Source organism: Dipodomys merriami, unplaced genomic scaffold (genome assembly GCF_024711535.1).
Source record: "Dipodomys merriami isolate MVZ:Mamm:240054 unplaced genomic scaffold, mDipMer1.0.p SCAF_4, whole genome shotgun sequence".
NCBI classification, from domain to species: Eukaryota; Metazoa; Chordata; class Mammalia; order Rodentia; family Heteromyidae; genus Dipodomys; species Dipodomys merriami.
This window is the reverse complement of record NW_027205603.1, coordinates 81,060,615-81,079,196: the sequence shown is the minus strand read 5'-3', so window position 1 is coordinate 81,079,196 and position 18,582 is coordinate 81,060,615. Positions and strand designations below refer to the sequence as shown.

Here is an 18,582-nt window from a genome sequence, read left to right as displayed (position 1 = left end):
AGGTCCCCCAGAATACACAGAACCCCAAGGAAGACAAAGCTGTGTCTTCGCTCATCCGAGTGCGCAGTGTGTGCGTCCCTGAGCACAAGCGGGGCGGCGCCGGTGTCCGATGGCAGCCTTTGGAGAAGCTGCCCCGGCGCTTTGGGGATTGGCCAGCAGGGCAGCAAGGGGCTTGAGTGGGGCTGTGGGTGACCCCTCCAGCTCTGTGGAGGTCACCCCAGCGTGCGAGCCTCCGCCCGCCTCCCAGTCCGCTCAGATGGGAGCCGGACGCTCACTTGGTGGGACCGCAGCCGTGCTCCGTTCTGCCTGGGGGCCACAGAGATGCTCTGGGCTGTTGCTGGGCAAATGGAGCAACGAGGTCAGTGTTGTGTGAGAACCGATGAATGCAACAGATGGTGTGGAGCGGACTCTAGGACCTGGGAGCATGAAGAGTCAGTTTCTGGCCCAGTCAGTGCTGCCCTATTGTAGTTGGGTCTGTGATCTCCAAACCCTCGTTGGAGGATGCACCTGGCCATGGGTAGAATGCACTTCCATTGCTATCCATGGACACGACAACCTTACCATTTTTCTTTTTTTTTTTTTTTTGATGTTGGTCGTGGAGCTTAAACTCAGACCCTGAGCTCTTTTGTTCAGAGCTAGCACTCTACCATTTTGAGCCATAGCTCCACTTCCCATTTTCTGATGGTTACTTGGAGATAAGAATCTCAGGGATAGGGGCTGGGAAGGTGGCTCAGTGGTAGAGCATTTGCCTTGCATGCCTGACGCCCTGGGTTCGATTCCTTAGCACCACATAAGCAAAAAAAGAAAAAAAGCCGGAAATGGTGCTGTGGCTCAAGTGGTAGAGCGCTAGCTTTGAGCTGAAAAGCTGAGGGACAGCGCCCAGGCCCAGAGTTCAGGCCCCATGACCGGACCAAAAAAAAAAAAAAAAGAATCAGGGACTTCCATGCCCAGGCTGGCTTTGAACAATGACCTTCAGATCTCAGCCTCCTGAGTAGCTAAGATTACAGGTGTGAGCCACCAGCACCTGGCTTCTATCATTTCTTCTATTGACTCCTGTTCTTTCTAGTGGTGTCATCGTGGGTCCCTCCCAGGTGACTTTGGGTTCCAAAACAGAGAGATGTGTGGCAGGGAGCATGGGCAGTGCTCAGGTGCCATTGTAGAGTGTTGCTCAGTATTTGAAGGACAGACTCCAGCGAGCAAGCTCCGCCAGAGGAGGTCCTGATTATAACCTGGAGTGGACTTAAACATGGCATGGGACCAGGTGGGATAGCTTTTAAAATCTGTTCACGGTCTGGTCTGGCTTTCTACCACCCCCCTGCCAGGACAACCACCGTTCCCTGGGGGAAGTGCTGGTTTGGGAAACAAGCTCAAGGTCACCTCCAGTCAGTATGTCCCAGCCTCAGGTCCAAAGGGTCAGAATCTGGACCATGGTGCAAAGGTAAATGCTCCACAGCTCAGAGGCTTAAATGATAGATGCTCATTTCTTGTGTGCTGAGGCTGAGGCTGGGGCTCTACTACTTGAGCCACAGCTCTACTTCTGGAATTTTGGTAGTTTATTAGAGATAGAAGCGCCACATGGATTTTCCTGTGCCAGCTGGTTTTGAACCACAATCCTGAGATCTCAGTCTCTGAGTGACTAGGATTCCAGGCATGAAGCACCAGTGCTGGGCTTAGTTCTTGTTCTTTTTTTTTTTGGGGGGGGGGGTCTGGTCATGGGGCCTGAACTCTGGGCCTGGGCGCTGTCCCTCAGCTCTTCAGCTCAAGGATAATGCTCTATCACTTGAGCCACAGCGCCACTTCCGGCTTTTTTCTTTTTGCTTATGTGGTTCTGAGGAATCAAACCCAGGGCCTCAGGCATGCAAGACAAGTGTTCTACCACTGAGCCACCTTCCCAGCCTATTAGTTCTTGTTCTTATTACATGTCCATTGCAGTGCAGGAGGGCGGAAGTGGGGATTTAGTTGACAGTGGTCACGGAAGGACCAGGACAGATGGAGAAGGTTCTTTCCATATGGCAAGCTGCACCCAGGCTCCCCTTGACTCTGAGGCCTCCAACCAGAGCCATACCCACCTACCTCCTAGCTGGTCAGCCATGGCCCTGCTGAGGGCCCGAGAGAGGCAGAACAGCACTTCTTACAGCCCCAGATGCTCATTGGCACAGAGGGGACGCTCCGGGTGGGAAGTGACCAGGCCTGCAGGGCTCCCAGGCCCCAGAATGCAGGCTTTGGGAGCTTTTGTCACTCCAGCCAGCTCGCCCTGCCTTCAACTTTCTCAAGCTACTGTGAAATCCCATTTAGAACACTCAACAGCATCTGGTAATTCTACCCTGTCCCAGGGTAAGCCAGAAATAGCAGCCTGAGGGCTGGGGCCCCATAAACCAGCAAGAACCAAGGAGTTGGCTTATATTTTTTTTTCTTGTTTGTATGTTTTGTTTTGTTTTAAACTGTCAGGAACGAATAAGCAACAACAACAACAAAAAAGTAAAGTGAAGTGAAGAACAGAACTTAAACAACAAAATAGAAGACAAGATGCCCCACCCTTGCCAGGAGTATTGGAAAAATGGGAATGGAGGAGTGGAGGTGCTATCCCAGCTCAGGCCACTGAACAGAGGGCTCGGCGTCACCCTCTGCAGCAAAGGCCAGGCTCCTGAGCCACAGCGAGGCAGCACAGATGTCTGCTGCAATGACTTGTGGGTAACGGGAGGAACCTTGGTGCCCCCATCTCTGGGTGGAGCAGCCCAGAGCCTAGCTCCCTGCCTGCCGCTCCCCTGGCTGTCACCCTGGCTGTGTGGGTGTGGAATGAATGAGAGACAGGGCTTGAGGGTTCCACATTCACTCCTGCTGGTGGTGGGGAGGCCCCGGAACTGGAGGCAGATGAACCCTCCCTGGTTGTGAAGGCTGCCCTGGGCCTTGCAGTAGGATCATTCCCAGACCCTAATAACTCAGGCTCTGATGGAGAGACCAGGTCCAGGGCCTCTGGTCTAGTCCATGGCTCTCTGAAGCAAGAATCTGCTTCTGTTAAACTGACATGTCCAAGTAGAACCTCTAGACTCCTCAGCTCACCCCATTCTGTTGACCAGCTTCCAGTAGCTTCCCATAACTTAAGGACAGGTTCCCTGATTCACTGGGTCCAGAGAAAGCCAAGTGTTAGCATTTTTAGGGGAAAAGAATTTCTTGTAGAACCATCCAGAATGTTCCCACATTCTCTCCTGAATCCTTCCTTTCGGGCTGTCTGGGGAGTGGGCCATTCCTGGGCACTAGGAAGCAGCCGTTGACTGTCCTTCAGTTACATCCCAGATCCTCAGTCTACCATGGGTAAACATGGTGGTGGTGGTGGGGGGGTGCTTCTGCCCCTTCTTATTATAAGATAGAGCCTCAGGGCCCATTATTATCGAAGCTCTGGATGATCTAGGGAAGAAGATAGGGGTTCTGGTAGCACTATCTTGTCCTCCACTTCCCTGGAACCTTCTGGAATGGGCTACAAAGGCCAAACCAGAGACAGAAACTCGGGGACTGGTGGGGGTTAACAAGTAGATGGTCTCAACCTGTAGCCCCATTCAATGCGATTAGTCATTAGGGTGAGGCCAGGAACTCCACTCCTGGCCCTGGGCAGAGCCCCTTCAGAAATGAGGGGAGACCTGTAGAAAAGGCCTCCAGGTGTGGGTCGCCCTGGGCACCAGGCCAAACTGCTCCAGCTGCAGCCGGGTGGGCCTGTAGGCCTTGAGGTTGCTGTAGACGGCGGGCGGGCTGTCGTGAGGCCTGGGGGAGAAGGGGACCTGGGTGGCCGGAGCTCTCCAGGGGCTGTGGTAGGGCTGAAACCTGGGGGCTGCTGGGGGGTTGGGGGTCAGGGGGCTTCCTGGCCCTGAGGACGTGGACAGACTCTGGTTGTGGGGGTTACTGCCTGTGGAGGAGCTGCTGAAGGGATTGGAGGATGTGTGGTCACTGGCAGAGCAGCTGCTGCCGCTGAGGCGGCCGTTGGGGGTGCTGGGCTGGAGGGGTGCCACTAGCCTGGGGGACTTCAGACCCATCAGGGGTTTGGAGGAGGCGTAGAGGTGACAGAACTCCTCGTCAAACAGCTCCACCGCCTGGCCCGTGAACTTGGAGAGGATGTTCCGGTGCACGTGTCCACAGAGCCAGGAGAAGCTGAAGAGGAAGAGAAGACAGGGGAGGGGTAAGGAGAGAAGTGGGACCCCTTAGGGCAGGGAAGGGGGGTTCCCCCCACTACTGACCCACTATAATCCCACCTCCCCCTAGTAGAAGAAACCTGGGGGTTGAAACCCTGGCTCATACGGTGCTGATGGCTTATGCTAGCAGTCTTGGCTACTAAGAGGCTGAGATCTGAGGATCAAGGTTCAAAGCCAGCCGGGCAGAAAAGTCTGTGAGACACGCATCTCCAATTCACCACTAAAAAGTCAGAGGTAGAGCTGTGGCTCAAGTGGTAGAGCACCAGCCTTGAGCAAAAAGCTCAGGGACAGCGCCCAGGCTTTTTATTTTTTTGGTGTCCATGAAAAGCACCAAAAAAGAGGGGGAAAAATCCAAGAAAACCGTGGCTGGCTATGTCACTCCCTCGGAAGCAGCAGCAAGCATGAGGCTTCTGGTTGCCAGGGCAACAGACACGGATCTGCCCTCAAGAGCCCCTTTCCTGACAGTCCCCAGATCAGCAAATAGCAATCAAATAAATCCCACCTAACGGGGCTCATTAACATGCTGGTAAGATTACTGGGAACAGAGGAGCTGAAGCCAGGGCCTGACGGGGGTTCATCTGGCAAGCAGACCCCTCCCCTCCTCTCCCTACACACTGCACAGGCACAGAAGACAACAAGGACCCTGCAGGACCTCTTGGCGCTATGGTGTGCCGTGAGGTACAGGACCTAAGGTCTGTCTCTTACGAGGGGCGGCACAGATGCACATCTGGTACACCAGTCAATCAACTTGCTCGTGAGCGTTCACATCAAATGAAGGATCGACCTCCAGCCTGAATAAAACCCCATCCCAACAAAGCATCGGGGCCCCAGGGCCTGACTCAAACCCGCGGCTCCCTTATTTTCAATTTAATAAGCTTAAAAAAAATATTTTTTGCTGGGCATCGATGGTTTACACCTGTAATCCTAGCTACTCAGGAGGCTGAGGTCTGAGGATCACGGTTCAAAGCCAGGTTGGGCAGGAAAATCTGTGAAACTCTTATCTCCAATAAACTACTAGGAAACTGAAAGTGGCACTGTAGCTCAAGTGGTAGAGCGCTTGTCTTGAGCTGAAGAGTTGAGGGACAGCACCCAGGCCCAGAGGTCAGGCCCCACAACGAAAAAAAAATCATTTTCAAAGCCAGGTACTAGTGGTTCACACCTGTAATTTTTGCTACTCAGGAGATTGGAATTCCAAGCCAGCTGGTGGGGGCAGGGACGGGGAAAGTCCAGTAGATTCTTATCTCCGATTAGCCACAAACAAATAAAAAGGCTGGCAGTGGAATTGTGGCTCAAGTGGTAGAACACTAGCCTTGAGCCAAAGAAGCTCAAGGATAACTAGCATCTAGGCCCTGAGTTCAAGCCCTAGGACTGGTGCGGGGGTGGGGGGTAATTTTCACTACATTTCATTTCTTGCTCAATTTTGTCTCTCACGGGACAAAAGAATCTTAGCTGCACGACTTTCTAGTAACATCTCTATAGATGACAGTGTGAAGGCTCTGATGTGTTTGCAGGTGAATAACTGATCACTACAGTGAGTGTGGGTCTCAAAGCTCCCGCAGGGTGTGCAGATCCGGGGTCTTTGCAAGATCCAAGGGGGCAGGAAGGGACTGACTATGTGTGGAGTCCACTCTGCACTGAGAAGTCACCAAGCAGCATGGTCAGCATCTCCCCTTCCCAACGGGACCCCTGCCCCCTGTCACGGTCTGCAAAAACGTGGCCCAGACATACACTGAAGCACACCCCAGGGCAGGCCGTGGGGTCCATTTAGAGATCTGGAATGCCCACAACATTCTTAAAACGTGTGTGTGTGTGTGTGTGTGTGTGTGTGTAATGATTCCGATTTCAGTGAATTCTTTCCATTCTCATCTCAAACTCCTGAAAATGCAGTGACGGTGCACACAGCTCTACTGAGAGGAGATGCCTAGAAATTCCTGGCTCCTTCCTTTGGTAAGCCAACAGTGGGGTGGGTGCCATGTGGGGGAAGATGGCTGGCCCCAGAGGACTGGGGTGACAAGGGGAGGGGCATTGCCTGAGCTGAGCAGAAATGAGGGACAGGCCCTCCCCTGCTTCAGCGCCAGGCCCACCGGGCCTGGCCCCGCCCTGGGGGTAAGTGCGCTGCTGCGCTCCATGGGGCTGCGCGGGCTCACACATGCCAGGATAATCCTGGGAACAAGGAAGCTTTGTTTCAACTTCTCCCTTCCAGAAGCACCAACAGGTCCAGAGATGGGAGCCCCTGTCGCTAAGCCAGGTGTTTGGGCGGGAGGCGAGGCTCACTCTGCCGTTAGGGATCCTTGGTGTGTGTTTTGCTTTAACAAAACAAGTCTAAAGATGCCCTGGCAACTTCTTAGGTCCCTGCATGACCTCTCTTATTCCCTGCTTGCTCCCCTCCATCCTCCAATCCCCCCCCCCTTCCACACTAGGCATGTCTGTGCATGGCATGTTTTTGCTTTTATGCTCCTCTGACTTTGATTCAGGGCAATAAATATACTTTTTGGAATTATGTTTTGGTCCTCCACCCTCCACCCTCCACCCTCCACTTTTCACTCAAAATTCTCAGACCCTGCAGGGCCCTCACCAATTTTCACCATGCACGCAGATGACAGAAACTAGTTTCCCTGCGTTTTATCTTTCCACTCATCATCATAGCACATTTCCAAGTGATAGCTGTTGACAGGGAGCCCGGGTTCGCCCTCTTGCTTTCCCTGGAGACAACTGCTGTACTACACTGTGGATGCTGGGAAGTGTGCTATTGCTCGAAACTTCGCGGCCTCATTGATGATGTTGGGGCAGGGTCTTAGAACTGAAAGTTTCTGGGAAAGAATCTCTCTCTCTCTAGCTTGCTCTTTCTATCTATCTATCTGCTAGTCCTGGGGCTTGAAGTCAGGGCCTGGGTGCTGTCCCTGAGGTTCTTTTGCTCAAGTCTAGTACTCTACCACCTTGATCCACAGCTCCACTTCTGGCATTATTTTTGGCAGTTAATTGGAGATAAGAATCTCATTTACTTTCCTAACCTGGCTGGGTTTGAACCACCATTCTCAGATCTGAGAGCTAGGATTACGGGTGTGAGCCATCAGTGCCTGCCAAGATTGAAGTCCAGATTTTGTTTTGTTTTCAGCTCAAGGCTAGCGCTCTACCACCTGAGCCACAGCGCCACTTCCAACTTTTTCTGCTTATGTGGTGCTGAGGAATGGAACCCAGGGCCTCAGGCATGCAAGGCAAGCGCTCTACCACTGAGCCACCTTCCCAGCCCCTCCAGATGGTTTTAAAGTGCAATGTATTTGGGGACAGCTGAAGGGATGGAGCTCAAAGCCACCTGCTCTGGATCCTAAATTCCCTTAATTTTTGGCTCTTTTGTCCACTGATTCCATTTTCTCATTTCTTTGCCATGCGGCTGGTCAGTATCTCACTCAGCCCTTAGCCTTCATAAAGCTTCAGTAGGAGACCCCTATAGGAGCTCACCTGTATGATCCAGACAGAACGTATCTCCAGTCTGAAATGATGAACTTCTCCTGAATTTGGCCTGAGAATTTCCTGCCTGATTTGGCACAGTACACCTCCCCTTCCACACTCCGGATAGAAATGTTCTGTTGGAAGCAAAGTCAAGGGGGTCATTTACTAAGCAAGGCTTCACCTGCGCGCATTTTGGCTAGAGACTGAATACGCATTCCTCTCCACTGAAAATCTCAATATGATTGCATTGAAGGGCAGGGCTTTAGGGAGATGACTAGGTCCTGAGGGGAAGCTCTAAGGAAGATTAGTGGCCCGGTGTGATGATGGGTCCTGGAGAACTGGGAGCTGAGGGTCTCTGCAGCTCTCCGGCACCGGCCCGTGAGGATGCAGTCAGAACACAGCCACTTATGAACAAGTTCCCTGTGGATCTCCCACAGCTGGGAAAAACGAATTCCATAGTGTTTTTTTTTGTTTGTTTTTGTTGGTCGAGGGACTTGAACTCAGGGCCTGGGCACTGTCCCTGAGCTTTTTTGCTCAAGGCTAGTGTTCTACCACTTTGAGCTGCAGCACCACTTCCCATTTTCTGTGGTGATTAATTAGAGATAAGGGTTTCAGTAACTTTCCTGCCCAGGCTGGCTTTGAAGTGTGATCTTCAGATCTCAGCTTCCTGAGTAGCTTAGATTACAGGCGTGAGCCACTGGTGCCTGGCTACAATTCCACTTTTTATTTTTTATTTTTTTTGTCGGTCGTGGGGCTTGAACTCTGGGCCTGGGCGCTGTCCCTCAGCTCTTCAGCTCAAGGCGAGCGCTCTACCACTTGAGCTACAGCGCCACTTCCAAAATTTCACTTTTTATAAGCCACCTGTGCTATGACATCCTGATCTAGTTGCCTGATCTAAGATGATTTTTCTTTGGAAAAAGTCCACAAAGATATTAATCAAGATGTGAACTTGTGATCTCTGCCTTGTGCGATCGTAGGCTATTTCTATTTCTCTCTGACTTAATTTTCTAAATTTTCTTCATTGTCCTGCCATTGGCTGGAAGTGAAGAAAAAGGAAAAGAGGCCAAACTCAAATCACACACACACACACACACACACACACACACACACACACACACACACACACACACACACACACACAAGGCAAGGACTGAATGCCCATGAAGCCCCTAGCCACACATGCATGAACCACAAGAAGCCTGTCACTTACTTAAGGACAAGCCCCACCCTGCCCAGACTTTATGAAAGACTGTCACCCAGCTGGTCAGAGGAATGGCTCAGGGTAGCCAGAGGGGACAGTTCTGTCAACATCCCTTAGGGCACTGGGTTGTCCTCTGGGAAGGTGTGACTGTGACCCAAATCCTGGTTCTATTCCTCCCTCATCGCCCTAGCAGTGCTCCCTTCCCAGTCTTCAACAGACCCCATTGAAAGCCAATGAAGCACAAGGCAGGTGAAGGGTGGGGATCTGTCTCAGGCTTTAAGTTAAGGGAGGAGGAATACTGTGGGGTCCAGCGCCCTGTGGTGAGCAGATGACTGTCAGGGGTGGCTGGAGTTCTTGATCTGTTTCCATGGTCTCCTGCCAAGATGAGGCCCAGTGCATGTCAGGCAGACGCAGACAGCCAGCAGGGCTGAGGCCTGTGGCACCAGGAGGGAGGCCTAGGTCAGCACAGGGAGACTTCATCCTTGGGTGGGAGGGGCTACCAGATATGGACCGACAGGGACCATCAGCTGATTGGCTGAGTCTACACAAGATCTTGAATGAGCACGGCAGGTGTTAGCTACTCGGGACGTTGAGCCCTGAGGATGGTAGATCGAAGCCAGCGTGGGCAGGAGAATCCATGATTCTTCTCTGCAATTAAACACACACACACACACACACCTTAAAAAAAAGCCAGAAGTGAAGCTGTGGGTTAGCTGGTAGCGTGCTAGACTTGAGCAAAAGAAGCTGAGGGACAAACACATAGGACCTGAGTTCAAGCCCCAAGACCACTCTCTCTCTCTCTCTCTCTCTCTCTCTCTCTCTCTCTCTCTCTCTCTCTCACACACACACACACACACACAGACAGAACCTTGAATTAGCTACTCTCAATCAACTCTCTCTCTCTCTCTCTCTCTCTCTCACACACACACACACACACAAACACACAGAACCATGAATTAGCTACCCTCAATCCTCTCTAACTCTCTCTCTCTCTCTCTCTCTCTCTCACACACACACACACACACACACACACACAGAACCTTGAATTAGCTACCCTCAATCAACTCTGTGTGTCTAATTAAAATCTTATCTCTCTTCCAGGAGTAGGAAATAGGGAGTTCTGTTAGTTCTGACAACATCAACTTCCCTGGGACCAGAGTTGGAAATACGTGTCCTAAGGATCCAGCAGGCAGCCTGCCCAGTGAGGCACAGCGCTGCTGAGAGAAGGAGTCTGTGCAGACTGCTGCTCATTAGAGAACCCCCGTGCCCGTACACGTCCCCGCGGGCCAGTGGCAGATGGGCACACTGGAGTCCGACAGCCCCCTCTCGCCCTGTCACTGCTGTCTTGGAGGCTGTGTGTTCCTTACGGTGCTGCTGGGTGGACGACAGCTATGTAATCTACACAGGACATTGAGCAGAAAAGAATCCATTATTGTACAGAACCATTGAGATGGGGGCATTTGTTACCACAGCATCACCTCTCTTATCCTGACTGATACCAAGTACCCTTCGGACTGTCATTACTCCCCTACCTTGAGGTGTCTGTCAGAGATCTGCGCTTTGTCACACATCTCCTGGAAGAGCTGCACACCTGCCTGATCCAGGAGCACACAGACGAATACCCCGCGCTTGTTGGAAGCCTCTAGAATGTCACAGAAGATCTCCACATCCGTGAACACATCCATCAGGATGGCCAGGACCTGGGTCAGAGCAGAAGGCTCCGTTACCAAAGAAGTCAGAGCTACACGCTGACTGCCTTTAGCCAAACTTCTGAAGTCAGAGCTGGAGGGGAGGTCAGGCAGCGGAGGGGATGATGGAGAGAGATCCAGGAAGGGACAGGAAGAACTGGAGTAGGGGGTCTTTGGCTCTGGTTCTGATGCCACCCATCCAGCCCCTGTACACCTGCTTTGTCTGTAGGCTCACTGTTGGAGGGCAGGGGGCAGTGGAGAAAGGCTAAAGAAAGAGCAGAGAGGGGGACAGAACAAGCAGAGAGGAAAGAAAAATAGTCATGGATTCTTAGCTCTGAGGAGCTAGGCCTGCCAGGGTCACTCATTTTCAAGTGTTTTTTTTCTTCTTTAAGGTCCCCGACTGGGATTTGAACTTGGTACCTTACGCTTTCACTCATGGGCTGGCACTTTACTGACTGAGCTATGCCTCCCTCCCTGTGTTCAGATGTTCCTAAGCCAGATATAAACCAGCTCAGTGGGTTGGAGAAGTCCTGCTTACTCAGCAGTCACTGTGTGATCTGTTATAGAAGAAACCAGCGGAGGGAACAGACTTCCCAAGGAAACACTGGATACCCAGCAAAGGCTTCTCTCTCTCTCTCTCTCTCTCTCTCTCTCTCTCTCTTTCTTTCTTTCCTTTCCCTCCCTCCCTCCCTCCCCCTTCCCCTTCCCCCTTCCCCTTCCCCTTTCCCCTTCCCCTTTCCCCTTCCCCTTTCCCCTTCTCCCTTCCCTTCCTTCTTTCCTTCCTTCCTTCCTTCCTTCCTTCCTTCCTTCCTTCCTTCCTTTCTCTTTCTTTCTTTCTTTCTTTCTTTCTTTCTTTCTTTCTTTCTTTCTTTCTTTCTTTCTTTCTTTCTTTCTTTCTTTCTTTCTTTCTTTCTTTCTTTCTTTCTTTCTTGTCCTGGGGTTTGAATTTAGGGCCTGGACTCTATCCCTGAGTCTTTCCGTGCTCAGGGCTAGCATCTATCACTTGAGCCACAGCACCACTTCTGGCTTTTTCTGTTTATGCAGAACTGAGGAATCTAACCCAGGGCTTCGTGCATGCTAGGCAAGCACTCTACCAGGAAGCCATATTCCCAGCCCCAGCAAAGGGTTTTGTCTACCTGAGACCAGCCCAGTAACGGAATGGCTATCAGGATGGTCAGCCTAACTGAAAGCTTCAGAAGGTAGATAAGAGCATTGTGGGAAAGCAAAGGTGATCATTTGTCTTTATCTGAGGTTAAACTATGACTCATGGTTATATGCACTGTTGACTAACATGTCGGTAAGGTTAGAATAACACAGTGCTAGGTCATGAAGAGAGTGAATGTGTGTGCCTGTTCTCCATGGGTCTGAACAAGAGGAATGGAGTAGGGTGGGCGCTTGGTTCAGGTGAGGATCAGTCAGATACCAGCACTATCCAGGGAGGGCCCCCAAATACCTAACACTCTTAACACACACACACACACACACACACACACACACACACACACACACACACACACACACACACACACTGAAAAAAAAAACTATTGGCAAAGCTGGGCGCTGATGGCTCACATCTGTAACCCTAGGATTACATCATGGTTCGAAGCCAGCCCAGGCAGAAAAGTCCCCATGAGACTCTTCTTTCCAATTCACCACTCAAAAACCAGAAGTAGCACTGTGTCCTAAAGTGGTAGAGCCCTAACCTTGGTGGGGGAGGGAGGGAGAAAGAGCTCAGGGACTGCGCCCAAGCCCTGATTCAAGCTCTACAACCAACTAAAACAAAAACAAAAACTACTGGCAATCTCATAGATCAACTTAATCTGACTGAACTATAATAAATGCATATGTCAACTGCGGTGGCAACCCCCTCTGCGCAATGAAAAAGAAGAATGAGAGGAAAGTAAAACAGGTTGTGTTGGGGAACAGAACCAGAGGGGTGGGGGAGGACCAACAGAGAAGATGACTGTGATCAGAGTACTTTATACACGTGTGTGGAAACAGAGATGAGATTGCTCTAGAAGGAGGAGGAGGGGGAGGGAGAGTTGGAGGGGTAACTTGGATCGGGATATGGGCATATGGATGTATGGAAATGTCGTGATGACACCTTGCCCTGTACAAGTAACATATGCTAAAAAAACACTTCAAAAATCATGGACAGTCTCAAAAAGCTTCTGTGAATGTGAATTATGGTTTTGCTTTTTTGTTTTTGTTTTTGTTTTTTTGGTCAGTCATGGGCCTTGAACTCTGGGCCTGGGCGCTGTCCCTGTGCTCTTCAGCTCAAGGTGAGCGCTCTACCGCTTGAGCCACAGTGCCACTTCCTGTTAATGTGAATTATAACTATTGCTAGCTGCCATCTGAGGAACTAAAAGTGAAAAAATGGAAAGCTTTGCCACTTCAGAGTATCAGTAGTCAACCCGTTACATGTTAAAAAAAAAAATAGGGCTAGTGAAAAGACCTGTATTTTCAAAACAAAGTGTAGCAAGCGGAGTGGTCCTGTCTTGTGTGTGTGTGTGTGTGTGTGTGTGTGTGTGTGTGTGTGTGTTTGCGTGTGCGTGTGCATGTGTGTGTGTGTGTGTGTGTGTGTTGCTAGGAACCCACAGTCTCACACAAGCTAAGCAGATGCTCTATCATCAAGTAGGGACATCAGCCCTCTTGTTTTACTTTCTTTTTTTTTTTTTTTTTGCCAGTCCTGGGGCTTGAACTTGGGACCTGGGCACTGTCCCTGAGCTTCATTTGCTTAAGGCTAGCACTCTACCACTTGAGCCACAGCACCACTTCCCGGCTTTTTCTGCTTATGTGGTACTGAGGAATTGAACCCAGGGCTTCATGCATGCTAGGCAAGCACTCTACCACTGAGCCACATTCCCTTCTTTTTTCTTTTTCTTTCTGTTCTGTTTGGGGGCTTGAACTTAGGGCTTGGGCACTGTCCTTGAACTCTTTTGCTCAATGCCAGTGCTCTACCACTTTAGGCCACAGCTCTACTTCTGGTTTTCTGGTGGTTAATTGGAGATAAGAGTCTCAGGAACTTTCCTGACTGGGCTGGCTTCAAACCACCATCCTCAGATCTCAGCCTCCTGAGTAGCTAGGATGACAGGCTCGAACCACCCAGCTTGTTCTACATTCCTGCTGATCTCTGTGACACCTGCCTTAATGGAGGCCAATTTGTCTTCTGTCTCCAGCCTTAATCTGCTGCCAGGGGCTGGCTGGGTAAAGGCAATCTGGCCTCCTGTGGACAGCGGGTTCTAAAGGGCAAAGCCTTAGCTAAGTGCTGGTGGCTCAGAACTATAATCCTATCTGCTCAGGAGGCTGAGATCTGAGGATCGTGGTTTGGAAGCTAGCCTTGGCAGGAAAATCCAGGAGACTCTTATCTCCAATTAACCACCAAAAAGCTAGGAGGGAAGCCATGGCTTAAGTGGTAGAGTGCCAGCTTTGAACAAAAAATCTAATGTCTAGGCCCTGAGTTCAAGCCCCAGTACTGGCACACATACAAAAACAAAACCAAACAAACAATGTCAGAGCCTCACACAACTGCCAGCAGGTTTAGCAACCCAACTTAACACCTGCTGCTCTTCTGTCTGACCCCATGTATAAGATTCAGTTTGCGGGGAGAGGGAGGGGGAGTGAGTGATGTGGGAGAGGGAAGGGATAGTAGGAAAACAACAAGAGAAGTGGTAACAATGCTCAACAAGAAATATATTCATTTCTTTACTCATTCATGTAACTGTAACTGCTCTGTACAACATCGTTACAATAAAAAAAAGAGAGAGCACAGCTGAGTACTGGTGGCTCACACCTGTAATCCTAGCCACTCAAGAGGCTGAGATCTGAGGACTGAGGTTCAAAGCCAGCCTGGGCAGGAATATCCATGAGACTCTTATCTCCAATTAACCTCAGAAAAACAGAAGTGACGCTGTGGCTCAAGTGGTAGAGCGCTCGCCTTGAGCTGAAGAGCTCAGGGACAGCACCCAGGCCCAGAGTTCAAGCCCCATGATTCACATACACACACACACACACACACACACACACACACACACACACACACACACACACACAGACATAGCACAGCTGCACCTGTGCCAGAGCCCCCATCCCTGTCCACATCTCTCCCCCAGCTCTGGTCCTGTTGGGTGGAAACAGAATTTCCCCCTCTTCGGAGACACAGATACCTCTTCCACCTCCTTCCCACCCCCTGAGCTTCTCTCTGCCTGGAATCCTTTCCCTTCCTTCCCTACGGGGCAAACTCTTACTCAGCCTTGACTGGACGCAGAGGCCACCTGCTCTGAGAAGCCTGCCTTAGTCACCACCCTTCCCAGGCACAGAGAGCTGCTTCCGCTGCCTCCCTTCTTCTCTCAAGGGGAGACGTCAGGCCTGATCTCCTTCCACCTTTCCTCCTCCTCTGTCCATCTGCTTCGAAGAGCAACCTGTGGCTGCTGTTGCCATGGAAACAGGCATCCACTCCTGTGCACGTGTGCGTGCCTGTCACAGGGACATCGCACAAACTCAGCCTGCAGGTGAATTCTTCTAGGGCCCAGGAAGAGGGGAATCACCCAAAAGGCGACCTCAGCCCAGACCCAGCGGTGCCAGTTCTTCCTTCTACTTGCCAGGAAGAGGTGGAAAAACTTCCTTTGAGGTGAAAGGTTCAGGTTGGACGTGTTGTAATGTGCTGTGTTGCTTCCAAGGCCTGAGTGGGCCCTGGAATATGGAGGAGGAGGAGGGGAACCTTTTCTTTCCTTCCTTCTTTCTTTCTTTCTTTCTTTCTTTCTTTCTTTCTTTCTTTCTTTCTTTCTTTCTTTCTTTCTTTCTTTCTTTCTTTCTTTCTTTCTTTCTTTCTGCCAGTACTGGGGCTTGAATTCAGGGCCTGGACACTGTCCCTGAGCTTCTTTTGCTCAAGGTAAGCACTCTACAACTTGAGCCACAGCACCTGTTTAGGTGGTAGTGAGGAATCGAACCTAGGGCTCCATGCATGCTAGGCCAGCACTCTACCACTAAACCACCTTCCCAGCCCAAGGGGAACCTTGCAAGTGGGAAGTAAGGAAAGGGCACTGACTCCGCCAGGAGCTTGGGCTCCTAGGCTCTGAGATGGTTTTGGGATGGGGTGTCCCCCTCCCCCAGGCCCGTGGGGGTCCACTCCACCCCTTAGAGAGCTCAGGGTATCACAAGGGGAGGTCAGGCCTGGGGAAACGGAAGGGACCTCAGTCCAGCCTGGGGACAGCTGGGCCTTGGGAAATCGGGGTCTTACCCGGGGTGGCCCTGACAGCTCCAAGCGGCCTAGGCTCCAGACTGCCTGCCTGGACCATCTATCAAACACTGGGGCCGCCTGGCAGGAGACATGAAGCCCTGCTCTGTGCTGCCCAGCTGTACAAGCACTCCACCCAGCCCCAGCTTCCACTTCATTTCCCAGCACTCCGCTCCCTCCCTTTCCCTCCACATACAGCCTCCTGGCCACCCACCGTGGCTCTTTCCAGAACCTTAAGTATCGACTCTGGGATAAGGAGAGACTGGGCCCTAGCGCCAAATGAGCTTAAATAACTGCCTGTCCTCGTAGGGCTTTTGAGTATAACAAACTAAATGGTCTCAATGACACCAAAGAAGACAAGTATTAAACTTTATAGGCAGATGGCAAGTCTGTCCATCTGTACAGAGAGGGCCAATGCCTGTCCTTGGAGCCCATCGCCCCTCCCCTGCTACTCCTGGCCATCCTCAGCCCTGAGCTGAGCGGTCACCTGCACACAGAGGGGGAGACTTCCATCTGATCCCCAGCGGGCCTGGTGGCCAGCCAAGACCTGGTACACAGAGACCCTGGGGGGATGCCTGGCAGGGCTGCCACAGTGTCTTCAATTCTATTAGCCAGACACTGGTCCCAGAGGACTGTTGACCTTCCAAAGTCCCTTATTAAATTGTCAATCCTGCCAGGAGCCACTGGCTCACATCTGTGATCCTAGCACTCAAGAGGCTGAGATTTGAGACTGGGCAGACAAACCAAGAGACTCTTATCTCTAATTAACCACCAAAAGGCTAGAAGTAGGGGTATGGCTCAAGTGGTAGAGCACCAGCCTTGAGGAAAACAGCCAAGGGGCCAGGTGCTGGTGGCTCATGTCTGTAATCTTAACTACTCAGGAGGCTGAGATCTGAGGATCATGGTTCAAAGCCAACCTGGGCAGGAAAACCCGTGTAACCATTATCTCCAATTAACCTCTTAAAAACCAGAAATGGAGCCGTGGCTTAATGTGGTAGAGTGCTAGCCTTGAGCAAAAAATGGCTCAGGGATGCCAGGTACTGGTGACTCATGTCTATAATCCTAGTTACTCGGATCTGAGATCTAGTTACTGAGGTCTGAGGATTGTGGTTCTAAGCCTGTGTAGGAAAGTTTGTGAGACTCTTATCTCCACTTAATCACAGAAAAAGTCTGAAGTGGCACTGTGGCTCAAATGATAGAGCACTAGCCTGGAACAAAAGGAGCTTAGGGATACACCCAGTCCCAGAGTTCAAGTCCCACAACCACCACAACCACTACCACCAACAAAAAGCTAAGGGGCAGAGTGCTAAGGCCCTGTAATAAACATACAAACAAAGTAATAAAGGATGCGGATCCTGGGCTAGGAGTGTGGCCCAGGTGATAAAGGGGAAAAGGAGGTTCTGGGTTCACTTCCAGAGCTGAAAAAAAAGGGAACTAGAAGTATGGCTCAAGTGGTAGAGCACCAGCCAGCCTTAATAAAAAAAGTCACGCAAGATTTTAAGGCCCTGAGTTCAAGCCTCAGTACCAGCACAAACAACAAACAGGGAAAGGGATTCCTTCTGGGGTGCTGAGTCTACCTTCTGCCTGGCTCCTAGCCTGATTTCAGTGCCTTAGTGTCACTTCTTTGACAGATTACCTTAAACAGAGGTGAGAGAACACGAAGTCTTCTCATTGGAGTGGCCCTCGGAGATGGGCACTTGGGCTGGGAGGAGTAGCATTAGCCAGATGAAAGGAACAGAACATGTGAAGATCTGAGCGCTGGGCAGGTGGATGATCTGCAAATGCATAGTAGGAAGGAGGGGAGCTGGGAGCTGGGAGTAAGGTGAAGGGTTTTGCTCTTCCCACATGGCAAGTGGGAGGCACAGAGGGCTGTAAGCTGGGAAGGGGCCAGGTTGAGACTTAAAGCATAGGAAAAAGGGCTTTGCTGGATCTAGATAGGAGAGAAGGGCCAGGCAGGACTAGAAGGAGATGGCCTGGACCCCAGGAGGACCAGGAGATCAGGGATGCAGGGCACGACAGAGGGCAGAGCCCCAGACTCCTTCCTAAATCCCATCTCCCCTGCTCTGTGGTTCCACCCAGCCCCGACTCAGGGGGCCTGGGCTCCGTCACCCCTACCTGGCTGCTCCGAGCGATGCAGCGGCGGATCAGGTCTCTGATGTTGTTGTGTTTGTCTGTCTGGAAGTACACAGTGGCGCTGGACTTTTCCTTCTTGTAGGGTTTCTGGGCTGAGGCCCAGCTGTGCAGCAGGGCTGGCTGGCTGCCCTCGGAGGCCGCAGGGAAGTAGGTACCGGACTGCAGGGAGCAGGTGTCCAGGCCCCTGGGGCCTGCCTCAGCTCCTCCTGTAGGATCTGGGGCCCTGGGGGGCTCCTTGGCCTGGGCTTGGATGTACTGGGCCTCCACGGAGGACAGGAAGTCTATTTCCCCTTCCTGGCTGAGTGCCCGCCCGTAGGCCTCGGGACCCCCGTCCAGGAGCGCGTCTGTGGCCAGCCGAGCACTCTCATTGTCGCTGAAGTCAGCCCTGGCTGGCCGGACCCACTGGTTCTTGACATCTTCTAGACGCTTCCGGATCTTGCCCACATGCCTTGACCGGCTCATGTTGCCCTGTACTCTGGGAGTGACAGGAGACGTCAGCACTTGGGGGTCTTACCCTGGATGTGGGGAGCCCACAGAGAAGTGGGGCTCCCAGCCCCCTGGTCCCCTGGACTGTCCCTGCTCCTTCCAGCTGGAGACAAGATTTACCACTCTCTGGAACAATTCTCACCTGCAGCTGAGGGGCTGGCTTATCTCAGAGCGCCGCCGCCCTGCCTGCAGGCACGAGGGCTGGCT

The 18,582-nt window shown here is 51.7% G+C and overlaps 1 protein-coding gene across 1 annotated transcript; it reads right to left on the bottom strand.

Moving 5' to 3' along the window:
* Nucleotides 1-3,617: 3,617 nt before the first annotated feature.
* On the bottom strand, nucleotides 3,618-18,351 carry Fam83a (family with sequence similarity 83 member A). The gene is made up of 4 exons (XM_069991839.1): nucleotides 17,872-18,351; nucleotides 10,365-10,532; nucleotides 7,641-7,765; nucleotides 3,618-4,140 (listed from the first exon to the last, which is right to left on the bottom strand). Exons 1-4 carry the CDS (start codon nucleotides 18,349-18,351, stop codon nucleotides 3,618-3,620), a joined length of 1,296 nt encoding a protein of 431 aa, XP_069847940.1.
* Nucleotides 18,352-18,582: the final 231 nt, after the last annotated feature.